The sequence below is a fragment of the Drosophila hydei genome, unplaced genomic scaffold, assembly GCF_003285905.1.
Source record: "Drosophila hydei strain 15085-1641.00,03,60 unplaced genomic scaffold, DhydRS2 tig00000251-arrow-arrow-pilon, whole genome shotgun sequence".
In the NCBI taxonomy this organism is placed as follows: Eukaryota; Metazoa; Arthropoda; class Insecta; order Diptera; family Drosophilidae; genus Drosophila; species Drosophila hydei.
The window spans coordinates 28,455-46,428 of NW_022045697.1; the positions used below are offsets into that span (position 1 = coordinate 28,455).

General features: G+C 42.0%; 5 protein-coding genes across 6 annotated transcripts; 2 read left to right on the top strand and 3 right to left on the bottom strand.

Moving 5' to 3' along the window:
• Positions 1–208: 208 nt before the first annotated feature.
• On the top strand, positions 209–1,439 carry LOC115483011. The gene is made up of 3 exons (XM_030223701.1): positions 209–290; positions 369–746; positions 1,065–1,439. Exons 1-3 carry the CDS (start codon positions 248–250, stop codon positions 1,310–1,312), a joined length of 669 nt encoding a protein of 222 aa, XP_030079561.1. The 5' UTR covers positions 209–247; the 3' UTR covers positions 1,313–1,439.
• Positions 1,440–2,281: 842 nt separating this feature from the next.
• LOC111600359 (vacuolar protein sorting-associated protein 54) lies at positions 2,282–6,121 on the bottom strand. 2 transcript variants are annotated; one of them, XR_002751478.2, is made up of 3 exons: positions 5,499–6,121; positions 2,729–5,439; positions 2,282–2,646 (listed from the first exon to the last, which is right to left on the bottom strand). XR_002751478.2 is itself a non-coding variant. In XM_023316433.2 (2 exons), exons 1-2 carry the CDS (start codon positions 5,723–5,725, stop codon positions 2,802–2,804), a joined length of 2,865 nt encoding a protein of 954 aa, XP_023172201.2. In that variant the 5' UTR covers positions 5,726–6,121; the 3' UTR covers positions 2,282–2,801. The 2 variants fall into 2 exon arrangements, 1 of the variants encoding a protein (XP_023172201.2); XM_023316433.2 differs by having other exon boundaries at positions 2,282–5,439.
• A 236-nt stretch (positions 6,122–6,357) lies between these two features.
• LOC111600360 (alpha-(1,3)-fucosyltransferase B) lies at positions 6,358–8,516 on the top strand. The gene is made up of 4 exons (XM_023316434.2): positions 6,358–6,907; positions 6,994–7,403; positions 7,455–7,632; positions 7,686–8,516. The coding sequence occupies exons 1-4, from the start codon at positions 6,674–6,676 to the stop codon at positions 8,190–8,192; spliced, it is 1,329 nt and encodes a 442-aa protein (XP_023172202.2). The 5' UTR covers positions 6,358–6,673; the 3' UTR covers positions 8,193–8,516.
• Positions 8,517–9,129: 613 nt separating this feature from the next.
• LOC111600397 (fat body protein 2) lies at positions 9,130–10,203 on the bottom strand. Its single transcript, XM_023316477.2, has 2 exons — positions 9,660–10,203; positions 9,130–9,593 (listed from the first exon to the last, which is right to left on the bottom strand). Exons 1-2 carry the CDS (start codon positions 9,987–9,989, stop codon positions 9,147–9,149), a joined length of 777 nt encoding a protein of 258 aa, XP_023172245.2. The 5' UTR covers positions 9,990–10,203; the 3' UTR covers positions 9,130–9,146.
• A 1,743-nt stretch (positions 10,204–11,946) lies between these two features.
• On the bottom strand, positions 11,947–17,155 carry LOC115483010 (laccase abr2-like; the record flags this gene model as incomplete). The annotated part of the gene is given in 7 exon segments (XM_030223700.1): positions 11,947–12,701; positions 12,759–12,890; positions 12,892–13,343; positions 13,346–13,777; positions 14,699–15,755; positions 16,978–17,105; positions 17,108–17,155. Coding segments are annotated over 7 exon segments (2,639 nt in total), but the record flags the coding sequence as incomplete, so codon positions are not given.
• Positions 17,156–17,974: the final 819 nt, after the last annotated feature.

Sequence of the window (17,974 nt, forward strand, 5' to 3'; positions counted from 1 at the left end):
AGTTCAATAAGTGAGCGTTCAGTCCATTTGGTCAAACTAATGTGTCAATTGGCGGCAGATTTTGTATGTTACACTTAGGTATTTTTATATAGCCAGCTGTGGTCACACTACAATTGTCGAACAGCCCTGCCTTAATATTAAACAAAAAATTTGAGCAGCTTGGCGTTGTTTTCAACAATATTTAATGAAAGAAATTAAGAAAGGACTCGACTTGTTTATATAAACAGAAGAATAAACTATTTACAAAATGGCACAAATATGGATGGACGACGAAAATGCAGTTGCCCACAGTAAGTGAACAAAAACAAAACCCGCGAAATTGCATGGCATTTTTTCGTTTTTAAATAACATTATTATATTTTTTATAGTGCTGCCCCGTTCGGCCCGCAAGGCAATGGCCGACAATGCACTGCAGCAGTCCGCCAAAAAGAGCGTGCTCAGCAAATTAGACAATATGCTGTACAACAAACCGCATTTGACGCCCTTCAAAGGCGCCAATGCAAAATTTCCTGCGAGCTGCGCGCCAAAAATTTCGCTTTGCAAAGAAACGTTGCAAAAACAGCATCGGAAATTGCCACAAAAGTCAGATGCGCCGCAGCTGCTGGAGACGCACTTCAAGGCGCCGCAGTCGACTCCGAATGTTGCCAACGATCTTTATGCTAAAAGCGCTGAGGCCACAAATGATTTCGATTTATTTGATTTTATGGATTTCCCCTCGGCGAAATGCTTGAAAAATTGCCAAAAACGTGAGTTGAATGAATTTTTTAATTCAGGGTAAAAAAATTAACATAAATATTTTCTGTTCTATGTTCATTGTTCTCTAATGTATTCTTTTGTCTTTTCTTTTCTGTCCTTGACTTAACTTTCCTTCACTTTTCTGTTCTCTTTTTTTCATTTGTCTTGTTTTCTCTTCCCGTGCCTGCATCATTATCTCCTGCTTTTCCATTGCCTGTTCTTCTTTCTTTCCCTATATTCTCTTCTCATGCCATTCCACCCTTTCTTGTTACTTCCTTCTCTACTCATTCCTTCCCGCCTCTTCTCTCCTCTCTTATCCTTACTTTCAGCCCTCACATATAAGAATTTCGAGCCCCTCCTCAACGAGGAGCTAATAGCTAAATTGCTAAACAACACAATGGAAATGGATGAGGAACTTTTGGTAGAAACTCCAAGTCATCCTGATCTGGAAACGGACGATATAGCCTGGCAGCCAATAACATATAAATCGACTGAATTTGAGGAACCCTTAAAGGATATATTCGATTTGCCATTGCCCGCTAATTTCTATTTTGCAGACTTCGAGCGGGAGCCTTAGGAAAACAAAGTCTAAAAATTAGTACGAAAAACTTTTGTTTCAATTAATAATTTATATTTTTAAGCTATAAAAAACAAAACTTTCTTGTTGCTGTACGAAATATTAGTGTTCTATGTTATAAGTCCATCGACTAAGGCATAAAAATGTTTATTAATAATTTGTATTGTGTTTACCTTTAGGAATAAGAATTTTGATTCTGTTTTATTTTAGTTAATATTTTTAAAATTGATTTTAAGACAAATTTAGCTAAAACGGATGCATGTTTCGAACTCTGATAGAGTAGCATTTTTTTTATTAAGATTTCTAAATTCTTGGTCTTAGATATACAGATCTCTCCTTTGCCCTAGATATCAGATATATCTATATACCTACATATATTGTAATTACAAATATCTATATTTCCAAGATTTATCTGCATAGCCAGAATTTTATTGCATATCTGTATCTGATGTCTATCTATAAGTGCAGACTGTAGCTGTATTTCTAAGATTGATGTGTATATAGGATATATAGGATCTGTCTATCTGATATCTATCTTTTAGGGGCAGGATGTCCTACTGTATGTATGTATTCAGGATGCATCTGTATATCTGCTATGTATCTATATATCTGGCATCTATCTGAATATTCGGAGAGTATCTGAACATATAATCTGTATATCTGACATCTATCTATCTTTATAACCAAACACATGTATCGACTCTCTTAATACCATGTTTTTGATAAGCTAAAGTTATAACTCATAATATATCTATTTATATCAACGATTCCAATTCGATCTTTAAATTGTATGGTAATCTCTATAAAACAATCTCTATAGACCATAGATTCTATTCTAATCTAATTTCAACCCGAGACAGTATTAAATTTCGATAGACCTGGAATATGCTTAAAGAAATTCCCACTTTATACCAATCCCAACTGGAATTTCCCATATCATCTTTATACACAACAGTTATATATCTTTAAGAATGTCCGATTTATTCCAATTTAGTCTGCAATTTACAATAGGATTTGAATACCGAACAATTATGTCAATAAGAATTAGCTTTGTTTTCTAATGCAATCTAGAATTATATATATTATATATTCCAGACCTGTCCTCCATTTCAATATTTCCTAGCTAGTTATGCATTCATTAAAACATATCCGTTTCCATATTATATATCATTTGTATTTGTTTAGTTTATGGACTCCGCTCAGACGTGGAAACAAATCTTGACAACTTTTCGCTTAATTAATTAGTGAAGAGGGATTTCTGTTTGCTTCTTCTTGCTCGATTAACTTAAGGCTTTGCATAAATATACAATTGCAAAAATACAAAATTTCAGATACTGGAAATATACAAGAAGTTAAATGCTTATATAAATAAAAACAAAGACGTTGACAACAAACAAGACAATAAAAGAAACTAACGGATTGCTATAGACTTCATAAATCCAACAACAATCGGGAATAATACCGAGCCCAGCTTCGGTCCGGCCCAGCCTCAATACACCCAGATGTGCTCGAGTATGCCGTTATCCAGCTGACCAGAGGGCAGAGCCTTGAGCGTTCGCAATGTCTCCATGTAGAAGGTCAGCTCGGAGGTGACCACGCCGTGCTGCGGCCCGCCATTATTGCAGATATTCAACTTGAGCAGCTGCTCCCGCAGCTTGTCCTTGAAATTGCGATGCACCACATCGTAGATTTCATGGATTTGCGTCTCGGGCAGAACGCCGGCGATCGCCTCGTGCAGCTTAACCAAATGCCTCGAGATGTGGCGAAACGTTTGCGACGGAATCGGCGGACGTGCATCCCATGCCTCCAGCTGTGCCGTGATGCGCTCCGATACGATGCCATGGATCTTGTGCTCGATCTCCTTGATGTGGCCCTGGTAGTCGCGTTCGATCGCCTCATAGCCGCTCATGCTCTCGAAATGCTCCCGCAGCCGCGGCAGCAGGTACAGCACCAGCTGCAGAGCTCGCGACACCAAGGCCAGATTCGTGCTCGTTATGGTCTTCAGTCCGGCCACACGCATCGCCCCAGCGCCAATGATCAGCTGGCAGCTGCGTGAATTGAAGCAGCGCAGCAGATCGATCACATTGCGCGCATGATAGCTGGCGAGCAGCGGCAGGCGATGAGCACTGCCGCCATATTCGTACAGCATCTGGATGAGCAGCAGAGCGACGCTGACCAGGGCGAAGGGCTGTTTGGCCTCGACCAGCAGCACTGGATTGCCGCCAATGCCGATGCCCATGAGGCTGCCGTCGAGCGGCGCCTGCTTGGAGTAGTCGCCCGCCGACATGCGTTCAATGATACGCTGGAACTCATGTGGTATGTCCACCTGACGCCAGCGTTCCTGATCCAACAATAAGGCCAACTTTTGTTTGCGCTCCGTGTGGAAGCGTTGTGCGTATCGGGACGCCTGCACCTTGAGCGCCAGCTGCAGCGGCACGCTGGGCGCATTGCAAATGCTAAGCGTCGCCTCGCTGAACTCCTGCACCACTTGGGACAGCTGAAGCAGCTCCTGCTCCGTGGCCGCACAGCGCTCCAGGCTCTGTGGCGACACAATGTTGGCGCAGCGCTCGTGACAATAGTGACACACAGCCTGGAGCAGCTGCTGCAGCTGTGCGCTCAGCTGCTCGTGATGCGCGGCGCTGAGGAAGGCCTCCGAGTCGATTAGATTGACGGCATGCTCGTGCGGATTGACGCCACCGGCGGCAGCGTCGGTTGTCTGCTGCATTATGGACACGACAGCCTTGATGCGCTCCAGGACAGCGATCAGAGCGTGACTGGCGCGCTGCAGCATGGCCAGCCATTCGGGCAACGTCAGATCCAGCGCTTGCTCGCCAGCTCCAGTCAAGCAGAGTTCATGATCGCCACGCGACAGCAGCTCGATGAGCAATTGCTTAATGATGGCGCGTATCGTGGCGATCGCCTCCTGCTGATAGCTCTGAACGAACGTGAAGTTCTGCTTGCGCAGCAGACCCATCACAATGGCCACCAACTTGTCCTCCTCGGCACAGACGCTGTCCGATTCCAGGTCGGCATCGGAGAGCGGACGATTTAGGTCGGTGGCTGCATAACGCTCGAATTCGGTGGTCAGCATCTTGTCGATTAGCTTCTCCATTTCACCCAGCTGCATGGGCAAGTGCTTGAAGCAGTGCACGCCCAGCAGCTCGGCGGATAGGATCTCCTGCGTGGTGCTAATCAAATCCAATGCAGCCACATAGTCCTGTGTGCCCAGCAGCAGCTGCAGCATGGGCTGTGTCTTGTGCACGGTGGCCATCAGGCGCAGCTTGTCCAAGGTGGTTTGATAGTGCTGCCTGCGCTGGGCGTAGCGCATCACCCGAAAGCTGTCGGTGACAGCGCTGCCATGCAGCTGGGCCAGCGCAGCGCGCAGCTGACGCACTTGCTCCGCTGCCTGTTGCATCTCGGCGAGGATCGCATGCTGCGTTGTCATGGCGTGAAAGAAGGCCGCCGACTTTTGTGCCACCTGCTGGGCTATGCGCACCTCCACAATGTCCAGATAGTGTGAGAGCTGCTCCTGCAGCTGCCGGCCCATTTGCTGGCGCTCCGCTGTGCCGCTAACAGCATCTTTATCGCTTTGCATATAGTTGGGAAAGACTTGGGCAAAGGTGGAGGCGTGATGCAATTGCAGTTGCGATTTCAGAAATATCTCAGGCACGGGCACAGCGCCCAAACGCTCAGGCGTCGTCGTAGTGGTGGAAGTCAATTGTTGCTGTTGCTGCTGCTGTTGTTGGCGACGCTCGTGCCAGCGATAACGTTTGCCAATGCTGCCCAAATAGACGGCAAAGTCCGCATGCGTTATGTCCGGCAGTCGCGGATTGCCCGGTATTTGGACGCGCTCCACAAAATGTTCGCCCCACTTCTTGGTAAACAAATTGCTCTGCTTGCCGCGCTGCGGATCGTTCAGCACGGCCGGCAGATTCTGTGCCGCCGAATACACGCCCCATTCGGGTGGCAATTCGCGCGTCTGCTGATTCACGTGATATTTGGCCACATGTGCATCATAGTCGCGATCGGAAACGCCATCTAGTGGAAGTGAAGCGCAGACGCCATTGAAGCCATAGCGGCAGACATAGGAACCGCCTTCCCGCGTGCAGTGACGACTCCGCAAATGGCTGTGGATGAATCGAGTTCGGGTTAGTATACGAGGACGGCCATATAGCTGCTAACTCACTTGACAAACTCTGCTACGCTCTTGAAGTGCTCTCGCGTGCAGTAGTAGCAGTTCTGCCAGCTGGGCGCATTTACGTTATTCAAATTGAAATTCGAATTCGATGCTACAGAATGTTTTCGTTCAACATGTTCGGCCGCAGCTGCTGCTGCTGCTGCTGTTGTTGTTGCTGTTGTTGGCGTTGCCGCTGTTGTTGCCGCTGTTGTTGTATTGTACTGAGCTGTGGCCATAACACATGCTTATACCTGCTTGGACCCAATTTAAATGTTTTCTATATTTATATACATATGTATATATATGTAGTTGTATTCTCTTATTTTTTCCTTTTTATTGCCGAAATCTCGCCGCAAACGTTGACGTGTTATGTCAATATTTGTTTTTGTCTCTCGGTTCCTCCAATGGGCTGTTTACGTTGCATTTTGTTGCGTTGCCATTAATTGCGGTTATAAGTTATATTTAAAAGCTGCAACCAGCATAGTTTCTATAGTTGCAAAGATTTTTGTTGTTGAATTAGTTTAGCTTGAAATGTATAATGGAATAATATTATGATGACGTGATCCAGTGTTGTGCAGCGTTTTCGTTGCGGTTGACAGCCGTGCACGTTCGAGCGCGTATGATGGCACAGAATGCATGACGTGTTTGAGTAAACCGAAATATACTTTCGTTATTGTGTTGCATACATGATATTTTATTAATTAAAATGCAGTTTAGTTCTCACAAAATATGTGTTTATTAAAGAACTAGTGGCTTAGCATTAAGCATTTATTTTTAAGTCAGCCTTTATTTTTATGTGAATGTGTACATCAAACATGTCGTAACGTGCCTTGCTTGCCACGTAGCCCACATCGTTTCACAACACTGCACAAAACAGCTGGCATGTTGTGTCAATGGCATAAACCGAAAAATAAATACAAGACAATAATAATAGCGGTTTCTTTAGTACTTAATATTAAACTGAATTTAATGTAAGCACAGTTAGCTCTGCTTATAGTGCCAATGTGCACATCGAACAAATCGTAACGTATTGCCACTGCCTTTAAGTGTTTTGCAGCACTGAACGAAACAGTTATATTAAGACGGAGTTGCAGCAAAAATTTTGGCAGTTTGTTACGCGCGCGTTCTTTAAACTGTGGCATCGAGCCAAAGCACACGTCCAACAGAAATAAGATAAATGAATAATGCGACTGTGGCGCAAACGACGGCTACTCATCTTAATCATCTGCTGCATCTGGCTGTGCAGCGTTGCTCTCATCTATTTGCTTATTGTCACCCGAGAGGACAATATAAGAGATGGCGAGCACCAGCTGCTATGGTGGACCAATGATATGACCTGGTCGTACGATGAGCTGCGTCACTGCGCTGGGGAGACATGCCGAGTTACGAACAATCGCCAGCGACTGGAGGAAGCGAGAGTAAGCAGGAGACAGAGGAGAAGGGGCCGACGTGCATCCGGCTTATTGCTGATAAAAAAATTTAAATGCTATTTTTTGCTTTACAGAGCATACTCTTCTATGGGTCCAATTTGAAGACTTTTGACTTTCCACTGCCGCGTCGGGGGCGTCAAATATGGGGTCTGCTACACGAGGAGTCGCCACGCAATGTGCCCTTCGCGCCATACACCGAGTTTCTGCAGCATTTCAACTACACATCCACATTTAGTAGGCACAGCAATTTGCCATTAACTACCCAGTATCTGCCGTATGCCAGCGATTTGGGCATGCTGGACTTCTATCGTTCGTTCGAGGATAAAGATGTTGTTCAGTTTAACGAAGAAATCAGTACCGTGGTGTTCCTGCAAACCGATTGCAACACGATGTCGGGACGAGAGGACTATGTACAGGAGCTAATGAAGCACATTCGGGTGGACTCATATGGCGGCTGTTTACGCAATATCGATCTGCCCGCAAGGTGAGCGAAGAAACTTCCTTTAATACCTACTATATATTCACTATGTTGCAGTCTACAACGTGACTATTTGAACAACTTGTATTCGGATGAATTGTTGCGCTTTCTAGCTCGTTATAAATTTATGATTGCCATTGAGAATGGCGTCTGCGAGGATTATATCACGGAGAAATATTGGCGTCCCCTCATGGCTGGCATTATACCCATTTACTTTGGCTCACCCAGCATACGCGTATGTCAGAATACCCTACGAAACTATCTGTTAATATATACCCTATATTTTAGGACTGGGAACCGCACAAAAACTCGGCTATCTATATAGATGATTTCCCGAATGCTTCCTCGCTGGCATCTCATTTAGTCCATGTGGGACAGAATAAAACAGCTTACAATTCGTATCTTAGTCATAAGCTGAATCGGCGCCAACCCATAGCTAATCCCAAGCTCTTGCACGAACTGCTAACACGCAAATACCAAGTTAACCGTGGAAATCAGAAAGAAGAGCTATCGCTGTTTCAAAAATTCGAGTGCTTTATGTGCCGACGTACCGCTTGGACACGGACACCGCGCACAGCTAATAGGAATCACTACAGCTGTCCATTACCTCCGGCTTATGCGCCACTTGGGCGGCAGAAGGAGCCCAAATTTGGCAGCGATTGGCGCTCGATGATGAATGTGGGACGCTGTCAGGCACAGCTTCTGGATTCATTATTTCGCGCAAATCGCAGCTACACAGAGAGCGAGTTCGAACGCAGACTCAAACAGATGGTGCTACAAGACTTGTGCAATTAACTAACAACTCAACTACCTTAAATTCAATAATTTCATAAGCACTATGTACTACATAGTAGTTATTATGTATATGTAACTGACTCGCATCTAATGCTTGATATATATATTTACATGAGCAACTTAAGACAGTATGCAATTCCTAGCTTAACTTTAGCTGTGAATACTGCCAATACCAAAATTGTAAAGAATAATTCATTTTAGCCATCTGTGGCTTTGAATACGCGTGCCTTAGTGATATACACACATGACAACTGTAATACCAAAATACACTTAAAATTAGCTTTATAAATCATCTATATATCTGTCTGATCAACTTGATTATCATAAACAATTGCTACATTCCATGTATGTGTAAGCATAAATATATTATATATTATATAAATATATTATATATTATATATATATATATATATATTAAATATATATTTTTTTAAACTTATTTTATGCATTATATAATTTAATATTTGAGCATTATCTTATGTGAGTTTCCATATATATTTAATTGATATACTTTTGTTTATAATGACTTAAATGATAACTTAAATGCATATGAATATTCTCCTGTGCTTAACTACGTTAAGTGGCTTTATATATTCGTAGATTTGTGTTTTTATACGTAATATATAATTCGAAGCGATTACTGCTGCCCACAGTGTGTATGGAATTCTAGAGAAAATCTTGTATAAATATATATATATAGAATTTACTGTTCTATTAATCAATATAAATATCTGCTTGATTATTGAATCTTATTTAGCTATATGCCCTTTACTAAGTGTTCCCTAATTCTAATGAGTAATCTTTAGCCTAAGTTCTGTGATGTTACAGCCATGATGATGCCTTCACTCTCTGTTCTGCCCCCTAAATGACAGCTGAAAGTCTGGAATCATCGTGCACAAATCGAATTTTATTACACAGTTATTTCATCTTTATTCTCTGATCTCACAGCTTGCTTTACATTTGCCAATACATTTGTGGATTCACCTCCTTCAGCTGGCCCATGCTCACGATCCACATGCTGCCAATTTTCATCATTTCGATGGCTTTCATCATTTGGCTGGCAGCCTGCTCGGGCGTCTGATGCTTGGCGCTCTCGATGGCCTCCACCATGGACTCGGCATGGCTCCATGTAACATTGTCGCGCAGATTCATCATCATCTCGGTGTTGGTCAGGCCGGGGCACATGGCCATAAACATGACTCCAGTCTTCTGATAGATACGCTTGTCGCCCATCGAACGTGTGAAGCCAATGACGCCGTGCTTGGCCGCCGCATAGACAGCAAAGGCGGGTGCTGGCTCCAGGCCATAGACCGAGGACATGTTCACCACCATTCCGCCGGCGCCCATCTGCGTCTTGTCCATGTAGGGCATGGCCTTCATTGTCATGTGTATCATGCCCATCTATACGGAGAGAGAGGGAGAGGCTACGATGAGTCTGTGTGCCTAGTTGGCTCTCGAGTAGCTTACCAAATTGACGCCCATGGTCGTCTCCACGTCCTTGTCGAGCAGCACATCCTCACAGTTGATCAGCACATCGATGTTGCCCATCGTTTGGCCCATGTTCTTCATGGCCTGCTCTATGGATGACTTGTCCATTAGATTCACCTGCATGAATACGACTTTGACGCTGGGATTTTCCGACTGCAGCTTCTTCATCATCTCCACATTCTCCATGCGATGCATTATGCCGAGCATCTTCAACTTAAGCTGCCGCTGCATCAGCTGATGCATCAGCTGGAATCCAATGCCCGTGAAGCCGCCGGCGTAAACCACATTCTTGCCCGACCAGTCGTACATCTTGTCTGCTTGTTATGCACTTAGCCGATCCGGCGACGTCTTTTATAGGCAGCTCATCGGCTATATCTCGAGTGCAATGACGATTAACCTGCATGGGGTGCTCGGTCAGGGGTCAGCTGCATTGGTCTTGCGACCAGATGTTTGCTTTTCGACAACGCCTCCGATAAGCACTTGCAAGGTTTGTTGACTTTTTCCGTTGATTTTTCTTATCAAAGGCCGCAGGAGAAGGTTTTCGATTTAATTAGCTTTTGCGCAGCTTTCAAATCTTGGTTCTATTATTTTCTAACTAATTTTTTGTTAGATTATGTAAGTTGAAGACAGTTTGCATCATTAGGTTTATAACTATATATATATATATGTATATATATTATAGTTCATAATGATTCCAGCTTAACAATTAGTTAATCTAATTTTAGGATTCGAACTAAAAATATTTTTTTTTGCATGCAAAATTTAAAATTTTTCGTTTACCCTTATCTAGTTAACACAAAATTGAAGTAAAAACTGGAAAACTAATTTAAAGTATTTAGTATATGGATCTTTTTGGAAATTACTTATGAGTTAATAAAAGCTGGCATATAAAAATTCAATGAAGCTAGTTTGTAATAGATAAATGAAGGATTTTCATTAGATTGAGACAGATTTTTGATTAGATAAGTTTAAAGATTTTGTTAGAATGAAACTTTTCTAAGACTAATTAAAGATATAAATAAATATGCTATAATTTATAACTGTTTATATTAGCGTCATCGGTTTACTCTCACTAAATCTGTGAGCTTAGGCAAAACCAATTTTAGGCAAACTTTTGAGTGAGTAGAAGAGAGAGAGAGAGAGAGAGACAGCGCGGGATACATAAGAGAGAGAGAGAGAGAAAGAGAAAGAGAGAGAAAAAGAGAAAGACGAAGATAGAGACAGAGAGACAAAGAAAGAGCCATACAGAGTGAGTTTGGGAGAGAGAGAGAGAGAGAGAGAAAGATAAAGACGGAGAGAGAGAGAGAAAGAAAGAGCGAGATATCGAGACATAGAGACAGACGGAGCGACAGAAGGAGAAAAAAAGAGCCAGACAGAGTGAGTTAGAGTGAGTTTGAGAGAGAGAGAGACAGAGATAGAGACAGCCTTCGTCGTTAGCTTATTTTGTATTTAGTAATTTTTGAGCTGATACGAGGAGGTGAACAAGAAGCGAAAAGATTTATTAATCTGCTTTAGTAGATTTAACATGACAATTATATAATAACACTGTCTCCTTAATCATTCAAGATATGCTCAAATAAATTAAATTTTATTTTGATTTTAATCGATTTTAAAAATCGAAAATTTGATTTATTCTGCGCTCTCTAAAAAGCAGCAATGTGTTCTTAGCTTATTCTTATTCGAGGACCTAGTTCATATATAGGTTCAAATATATATAAATCATATATAAATGGAATTGGCCTCTGCCTGTTAAATATTCTTATATATATAATTATTATGCCTCAAGTTCCGTTTTAATGGGTATAAACAAAAAGTTGAATTGTTTATAATGCAGTCTGCTCAAATGGCCAGACAGATAGGCAGATCATGAATATATGCACGCTGCTGATTGTAGAATATATATACTTTGTGAGATCAGACAAACCTACTTCTGATATAGATTCCTCCTTCTGTTACACATTCAATTCAATTTTGCTCTGAGTTACAGATTACCTAGCTAGCTGATAGAACAGACATGCGGACAGATGTTGGGAATATATATATTTTAGGGTACTCTACCTGGCTTACTTCTCTCTTTATATACAAAGGCAAGTCCAAATATTAAAAGTATAAAAACTTCACTTCAGCCAGCACAAAGGCTTCGCTTAAATTAAATAAAATAATTTTAATAATTTATTTACAAAATGCTGAACATTTTCGTACTTTTGCTTAAGAGCTAATGAAATGTTTTAGACAATCACAGATGTGATTTGGAGTCACATTAAAATCAAGATTTCATTCTGCCTTGACTTAAGCTAAGGCCATGTCAGGTGAGTATTTCACTAGTTATCGGATCAAATAACAAATACTGGCTTGGAAAATACTCTTAGGTTATATGGATATGGGAAAATACTATATAGAACAGTTGTCTGATATAAATCTTAAAGTTCAGGCTGACAAAGCGTTTGGCTTGGCTATGAACTATAAAAAGTTTGATGAAATTTTAACATGTAGATAAAGTGAATGTTAAATTTGGAGAGGTCAAGTCTCAGGCTGTTCAGGGAGCTAGTCTAATGGAATCCATATTGAAATTGCGATTTGAAGTGACTTAAAGCCGAACCAGTGTCATGAGAGCATTGGATGCATGCACGGCTAGAGTTGGTGTAAGATGAGCGCGATTAGGGGCAGACCCGTTGCCAAGTGCCTAGCCGATATGTCCTTTGTGGGTGGCGCGCGCGTCGCCGGGCTGTCGGTCGTCTCGATTGTGGACGAGGTTTCATCACGAGCACCGGGCATATAGTCGCCGCAGGTGGGAAAATTGTGGGGCACCGGCACCATTTTGTCATCGTCACCCACTTTGAGCACCAAAGCCATGCCGATCTCCGCATGGAATTCAATGTGGCAATGGAAGAGCCAATAGCCGGGATTGTAGGCCTCGAAGCGTATGATCGTATAGCCACCATCTGGCACGGTGACGGTGTCCTTGACGGGCGGATTGATCAGGTTGCGCTTGAGCAGCTTGAACTGATCCAGTTGCTTGATCTGAAATGAAATGGTATCAAGTGAAGCTCAGTGATACTTGGAATTGTCATCACTTACCATTTCGATTGTCACATTCTCGCCCAGACGCTCCAGTCCAATGACGCGAAACGCATTGCCATGCAGATGAAACGGATGATTGGCATAGAAAGTGAAGCCCTCGTCGACAATGATCAGCTCAACGACCGCATTCATTCAGCGGCACCTGCAGCACATGATGGCATTTGCAGAACTGCTCACGACAATCGATGCCCTGCTGGGCGAGCGTTGTCTCGTTGCAGAAGAGCTCGTCGCTGAGCTGGTGTCGTTGCGGCAGCAGCGCCACCGATGGGAACTTCAGCGAAATGTGATTCAGCTGCGGCGTATACAACATATTCTCCCGGCTCACATTGGCATCCATGCCATAGTAGTCGCCGTTGTGGAACTCCGGATTATCTTTGCGATAGAAATCGTAATACACGAAGAATTTGTAATCAGCCTCCGGCTTCAGTGTGTCGTCATCGATGCCAGAGACCGTGTCGTATATGGGCAATGCTCGCATCTCAGCCACGGTCTTGGTATCCGCATAGCCGGGTCCACGGTTCATAACATTCAACTCAATGCCCGTGGCATTGTGGTCATAGCCCAGCTCGGCGCTTGGCTCCACTTCGGCGCGCCCTCATAACGTAGAATGGCCACCTGAAAGGCGGAGGTAAATCTCTCGCTGCAGTCCATCAGACCCTTCAGACGCAACCAATAGTTGCCCACCGCCTGATTGGCATTCAGCACAAAGTCGAAACGTTCGCCCGAATAGGTGACAATGGAGCCCACCTCCATGGCCTCAATGTCATAGCCATCCGAATTGATGGCAGTCAACAGGTGATTATCTACGGACACCAGAATCGGGCAGTTCAAGTACTCGGCGTTCACGATGCGAAAGCGATATCGAAAGCCGCGCTTCACATGGTACACCTGATGCGGTATCTGCTCCAATGGTATGTTCTGCACATTGCCGCGACGCTGCCGCGAATGTGCGGCCAGCGACTCGCTGCTGTTGCGCTGCTGCTGCAGTGCCTCGCTGGACAGCAGCTGGATTAGATTTGGTGGCGTTGCTGCTGGGGAGAGCATGAAAAGAAAGAAATATTATTTTTCATTAACAGTTTGAACTGCTGGAATAAATTTCTTGTGCACAAAAACGTAGAATGTGCTCAACATTGTGTTGCTTCTGCGCTTCTGAAAACTCATTTTTTTTTAAAACTTCACGAACATTTTTAGATTGTTTATGTCGCTTATCATCAACTTCAGTTGTACGTCTCACTAAATCTTTTTCCAAGCTTAAAACAAAATCTAATATTTCTGCTTGTGCCACGACACAAACACAACAAACTGTCAGTAGAAAGCGCGTAATTTTTAACGTCTCAATCGATTTACATGAAGTTGGCTGCGCTTGAGAGTTGCGACCTCTGCCTTTCTAGTGCTAGCAATGTTCAATAGATGGCGCTATGTGTTCCTTGATTTAAATAAAAAGTTATCTTATTTATTGAAAATACTGTGCAAGTGGAAGATCAAGGCTTATTCTGATGTCAAAGACAAGCGAAAAGATCGCAAAATATTTAAAACTCTATATATATATAGAGTAAGCTGATATTATGGCAGAATGAGTTAAAATTCATGGTAAGGCCATTTGGAGCTATGTAAGCAACGGCTTAGTTACATACCTAGATTCTCTGTATTATTCCTTGATAACTTCTCTGCTTCAATAGACGTTAAATTAAGGTCAGAAGCTAAAGGTGGAGCTGTAGCTGAAGCTGGAGCTTTAGCTGAAGCTGAAGCTCGAGCTGGAGCTGGAGCTGGAGCTGAAGCTGTAGCTGAAGCTGTAGCTGTAGCTGAAGCTCGAGCTGAAGCTGGAGCTGAAGCTGGAGCTGGAGCTGGAGCTGGAGCTGGAGCTGGAGCTGGAGCTGAAGCTGTAGCTGCGTCTCTACCCTTAGCTGCACCTCTGCCTATAGCTTTGCCTGCAGCCGCCGCTGTCACCTTTGCTGACGCCTCTGTTGGCGCCGCCTCGGCGGCCATGCGATGCTGCCGCTTCATGTCCGCCCAGATGCGATTGTAGTACCGGCCACGCCCATTGATGAGTATATTGTGTGGCTTATTATCGCCGCTGGAGTGATGATGAAAGGCAAAGATGCTGGCGCCCGGCTCGTGTATCCAATCCTGCACGACCAGCACATGTTCGCTGAGATCAAAGTCGTAGAGGCCGCCATGCGGTTCCGCATGCTTGGGCCGGCGTATAATCAGTGGCCCGAAGACACCGTCGCCACGCTGCATGCCCGTGTGCGAGTGCCAGAAATGCGTGCCGGCATTATCAGCCGGAAAGCTGTAGCGAAAGGTGGCATGCGGCGAAATCGGACACTGAGTGATATGCGGCACACCGTCCATGTAGGGCGTCTGCTTCTGGTGCAGGCCATGCCAGTGGATGGTGGTGCTCTCGCCCAGCAAATTGTTCTTGACGTCGACCACAATCTGATCGCCCTCGCACACCTCTATCGACGGGCCAGGCATCATGCGATTGACCACCGTGATGCTGCGCTGCAGTCCATCGCCCATGATGCAGTGCGGCCGCGAGCAGTCGGTCAGATTGAGTGGACAGTCGAAGCAGGCCTTCGAGAAGGTCTGATACCATTCGACCACAAACGTGTAATGACACGTCATGGGCGGCGCATCCGCTTGGCAGTCCCGCACACAGGGATGCTGACGATACCATTCGGGTGTCCAGATATCTTGCGTTACCTCCACATCGTCCAGCTCCTCAATGCGCGACGTAGCCAATGGTCGACACACAAAGCAGCAGCTGTTCCTATAAATGCGCTCAGGCGGGCAGCTAGCATCGACCGGGGCACAGGTGCGTCTATAGCTATTGATTGCTATCTCGCCACTATCGCGACGAGCACACTCCAGCAGCGTGCAATCCGCATCATTGTGCCACGACTCGCCCACCGCATACAGGGTATTATTGTGCTGGCAGTGCGTGCGCACGCACTCGCCGCAGCAGCTGCTCGCAGTCTTACGCAGCTCAGTGCCCTGTGGAATGATAAACAAATGTGAATACAAAACTCTTTCAATTATTGATAATATATAAGAATAATTTATAAGCTTTAGTCATATTATAGCATAAATATATTTTAAGATAAATTATCTGGACTGCATATCCTGCATACCCTATTTCGTGTATATAAATTTCATTTTATCTTACAAATTGTTATAAACATATTTTATATCTGGTTTAATATCGGTTTTAATTTGTATTCTCAAAGCTGAATTGGTTCCAGATTGTAAGTAATATTACTATAATTTATATCCTGCTTATTTATTTATTATTAATTACTCAGACATTCCTGCTGAGTCCTTCAATAAAACTACTAAAACTCATTCTATAAACTATAATTATTAATATGTATCGATCCATAAATGTTTAATCGACATAAATACTTGTTTCTAAATGTTTCTGTGAAAGAATTACAAAAGTTTTAAAATGCTTAAAAATTTTGAAATTCTGTCTGTTGATCTCAATTACTCTTGGATTCAAATTGGATTAGAAAATATTTATAAAACAAATTTTAAGCTCTTTAAACTGTAATTTAGATATGTTTTTAGAGTCCATTTGTATCGACATAAATTAGCAAATTCCAGAAATTTTTAAACTATTTTAAGCGATCAAATTTCAAGAATCCTGTTGCTGTCATACTTATTCACAACTTTATTTAAAAATTGTAATTTAACGGTCAATATTTAACATTAACTTCAATTTATATTCAATCTCTAGTTAATTCTCCCTTTTTCAACTAGACTTCTTAATATTACGATCTGTTCATTAGGACATTAAAATTTCTTATTAAATTCATTTATTCCTAACATTTTCTCCTTTCTCAACGAGCTGTTTAATCTAACCAACTGCTTAGCTGTTTGTCAAATCTGAATACATTCTCTTAATACTTTTTGAGTTGTCCTAATTATAACTAGTTAGGAGATATATAAGAAAACTAATCAATAGAAAATATATACTATTTAATAGCCTCTTAAATATTTTCTTTACGACAATTATTCACAATTTTAGCTGATCAATTTAATTTTAAAAAAATTTAACGAGCTGGACAATATATCTGAAATCGCTTGAAATATGAAAACAAATTAATTGTTTTTCCTAAATCAATTTTAAACACATTTCGGCTAACAATTCACCTTGTTAATTAAAAATTAAAATTTTTGAAATATATTTAAAAAAGAGTTTTAATTAAATACTAACCACATCACAGTAAAACTCATTACAATCAATTTGTGTGACGACGATGTGTGCCTGCGGCTCAGTGCCAACACCTGCGGCGCAGGTATAAACCAGGCAATTGTTCTGCGTATCAAACCAGACGGCACTTGTTCCTTCTGGTGGGTAACGTTGTGCTCCTTGTACTCACAGTAGGTGCTAGCTGCATTTGAAAGAGAAGGTGGGGATATTCATTTTAGTATGAGTGACGAAAGAAAAGCTTGGTGTAAATAAAAAGCAAAGAAAAGGTATTTGCTTATTAATTATATAATTTTAAATTTTATAAAAATATTATATATTTTTTATATATTTTTAATTATTTTTAATTATTTTAAATTCTAATTGCTAAATATTCAATAAATTATTTATAACATATTTCTTTCTATTATCATTTGAAGTATTCAAATCACAGCCAACGTCACATCTAGTTTTATATCACTTAGCTTTGTGTCTGACTACATGAATAACCAACCGTCTGTGCACGTGTTGTCCATGAATTGTTTATTTGATTAACATACGATAATAAATGTTTGATAAAACTGAATATGCAGCAAAGTACAAAAAAAACTAATGCAAATAAAAGGTAAACAAAAAACGTTTTGTGTTGTTTGCGCCACTTTTTTTGTTCGAATCACGCGCATACATTTTATTTTTGTAACTCAGATTTATATATATATATGTATATATATATAAAATTATTATTTTCCATGTACGTATTTTATTACATATTACTTAATGCGAATTATTATTAGCGGAGGTTTTTGAACCGAATCGCAATTAGCAGCTGCAATTTGCATAACTGTAATGTGCATAATGCGTATTATCTTATTTTTTTTTTAAACTCAGAAATACCCTGTAATAATTTGGCGTCATATATAACTAATGTGTATGAACAAATTATTTAATTTTTTATTATTTACTTATTTTGTGTACATATATTTTACGAATGATTGGATTTTTCGATATAGAGCTAAAATCTTTT

What these genes read in the sequence shown, in the direction of transcription:
- LOC115483011 (XM_030223701.1), top strand. Translation starts at nt 248, where the DNA reads ATGGCACAAATATGGATGGACGACGAAAATGCAGTTGCCCACA. An exon ending in CGAAAATGCAGTTGCCCACA is followed by an intron (nt 291 to 368) that starts GTAAGTGAACAA and finishes TATTTTTTATAG; the next exon opens with TGCTGCCCCGTTCGGCCCGC. An exon ending in CTTGAAAAATTGCCAAAAAC is followed by an intron (nt 747 to 1,064) that starts GTGAGTTGAATG and finishes CCTTACTTTCAG; the next exon opens with CCCTCACATATAAGAATTTC.
- LOC111600359 (XM_023316433.2), bottom strand. Translation starts at nt 5,725, where the DNA reads ATGGCCACAGCTCAGTACAATACAACAACAGCGGCAACAACAGCGGCA. An exon ending in AGCGTAGCAGAGTTTGTCAA is followed by an intron (nt 5,440 to 5,498) that starts GTGAGTTAGCAG and finishes ATTCATCCACAG; the next exon opens with CCATTTGCGGAGTCGTCACT.
- LOC111600397 (XM_023316477.2), bottom strand. Translation starts at nt 9,989, where the DNA reads ATGTACGACTGGTCGGGCAAGAATGTGGTTTACGCCGGCGGCTTCACG. An exon ending in CGACCATGGGCGTCAATTTG is followed by an intron (nt 9,594 to 9,659) that starts GTAAGCTACTCG and finishes CTCTCCGTATAG; the next exon opens with ATGGGCATGATACACATGAC.
- LOC111600360 (XM_023316434.2), top strand. Translation starts at nt 6,674, where the DNA reads ATGCGACTGTGGCGCAAACGACGGCTACTCATCTTAATCATCTGCTGC. An exon ending in AATATCGATCTGCCCGCAAG is followed by an intron (nt 7,404 to 7,454) that starts GTGAGCGAAGAA and finishes ACTATGTTGCAG; the next exon opens with TCTACAACGTGACTATTTGA. An exon ending in TTGGCTCACCCAGCATACGC is followed by an intron (nt 7,633 to 7,685) that starts GTATGTCAGAAT and finishes CCTATATTTTAG; the next exon opens with GACTGGGAACCGCACAAAAA.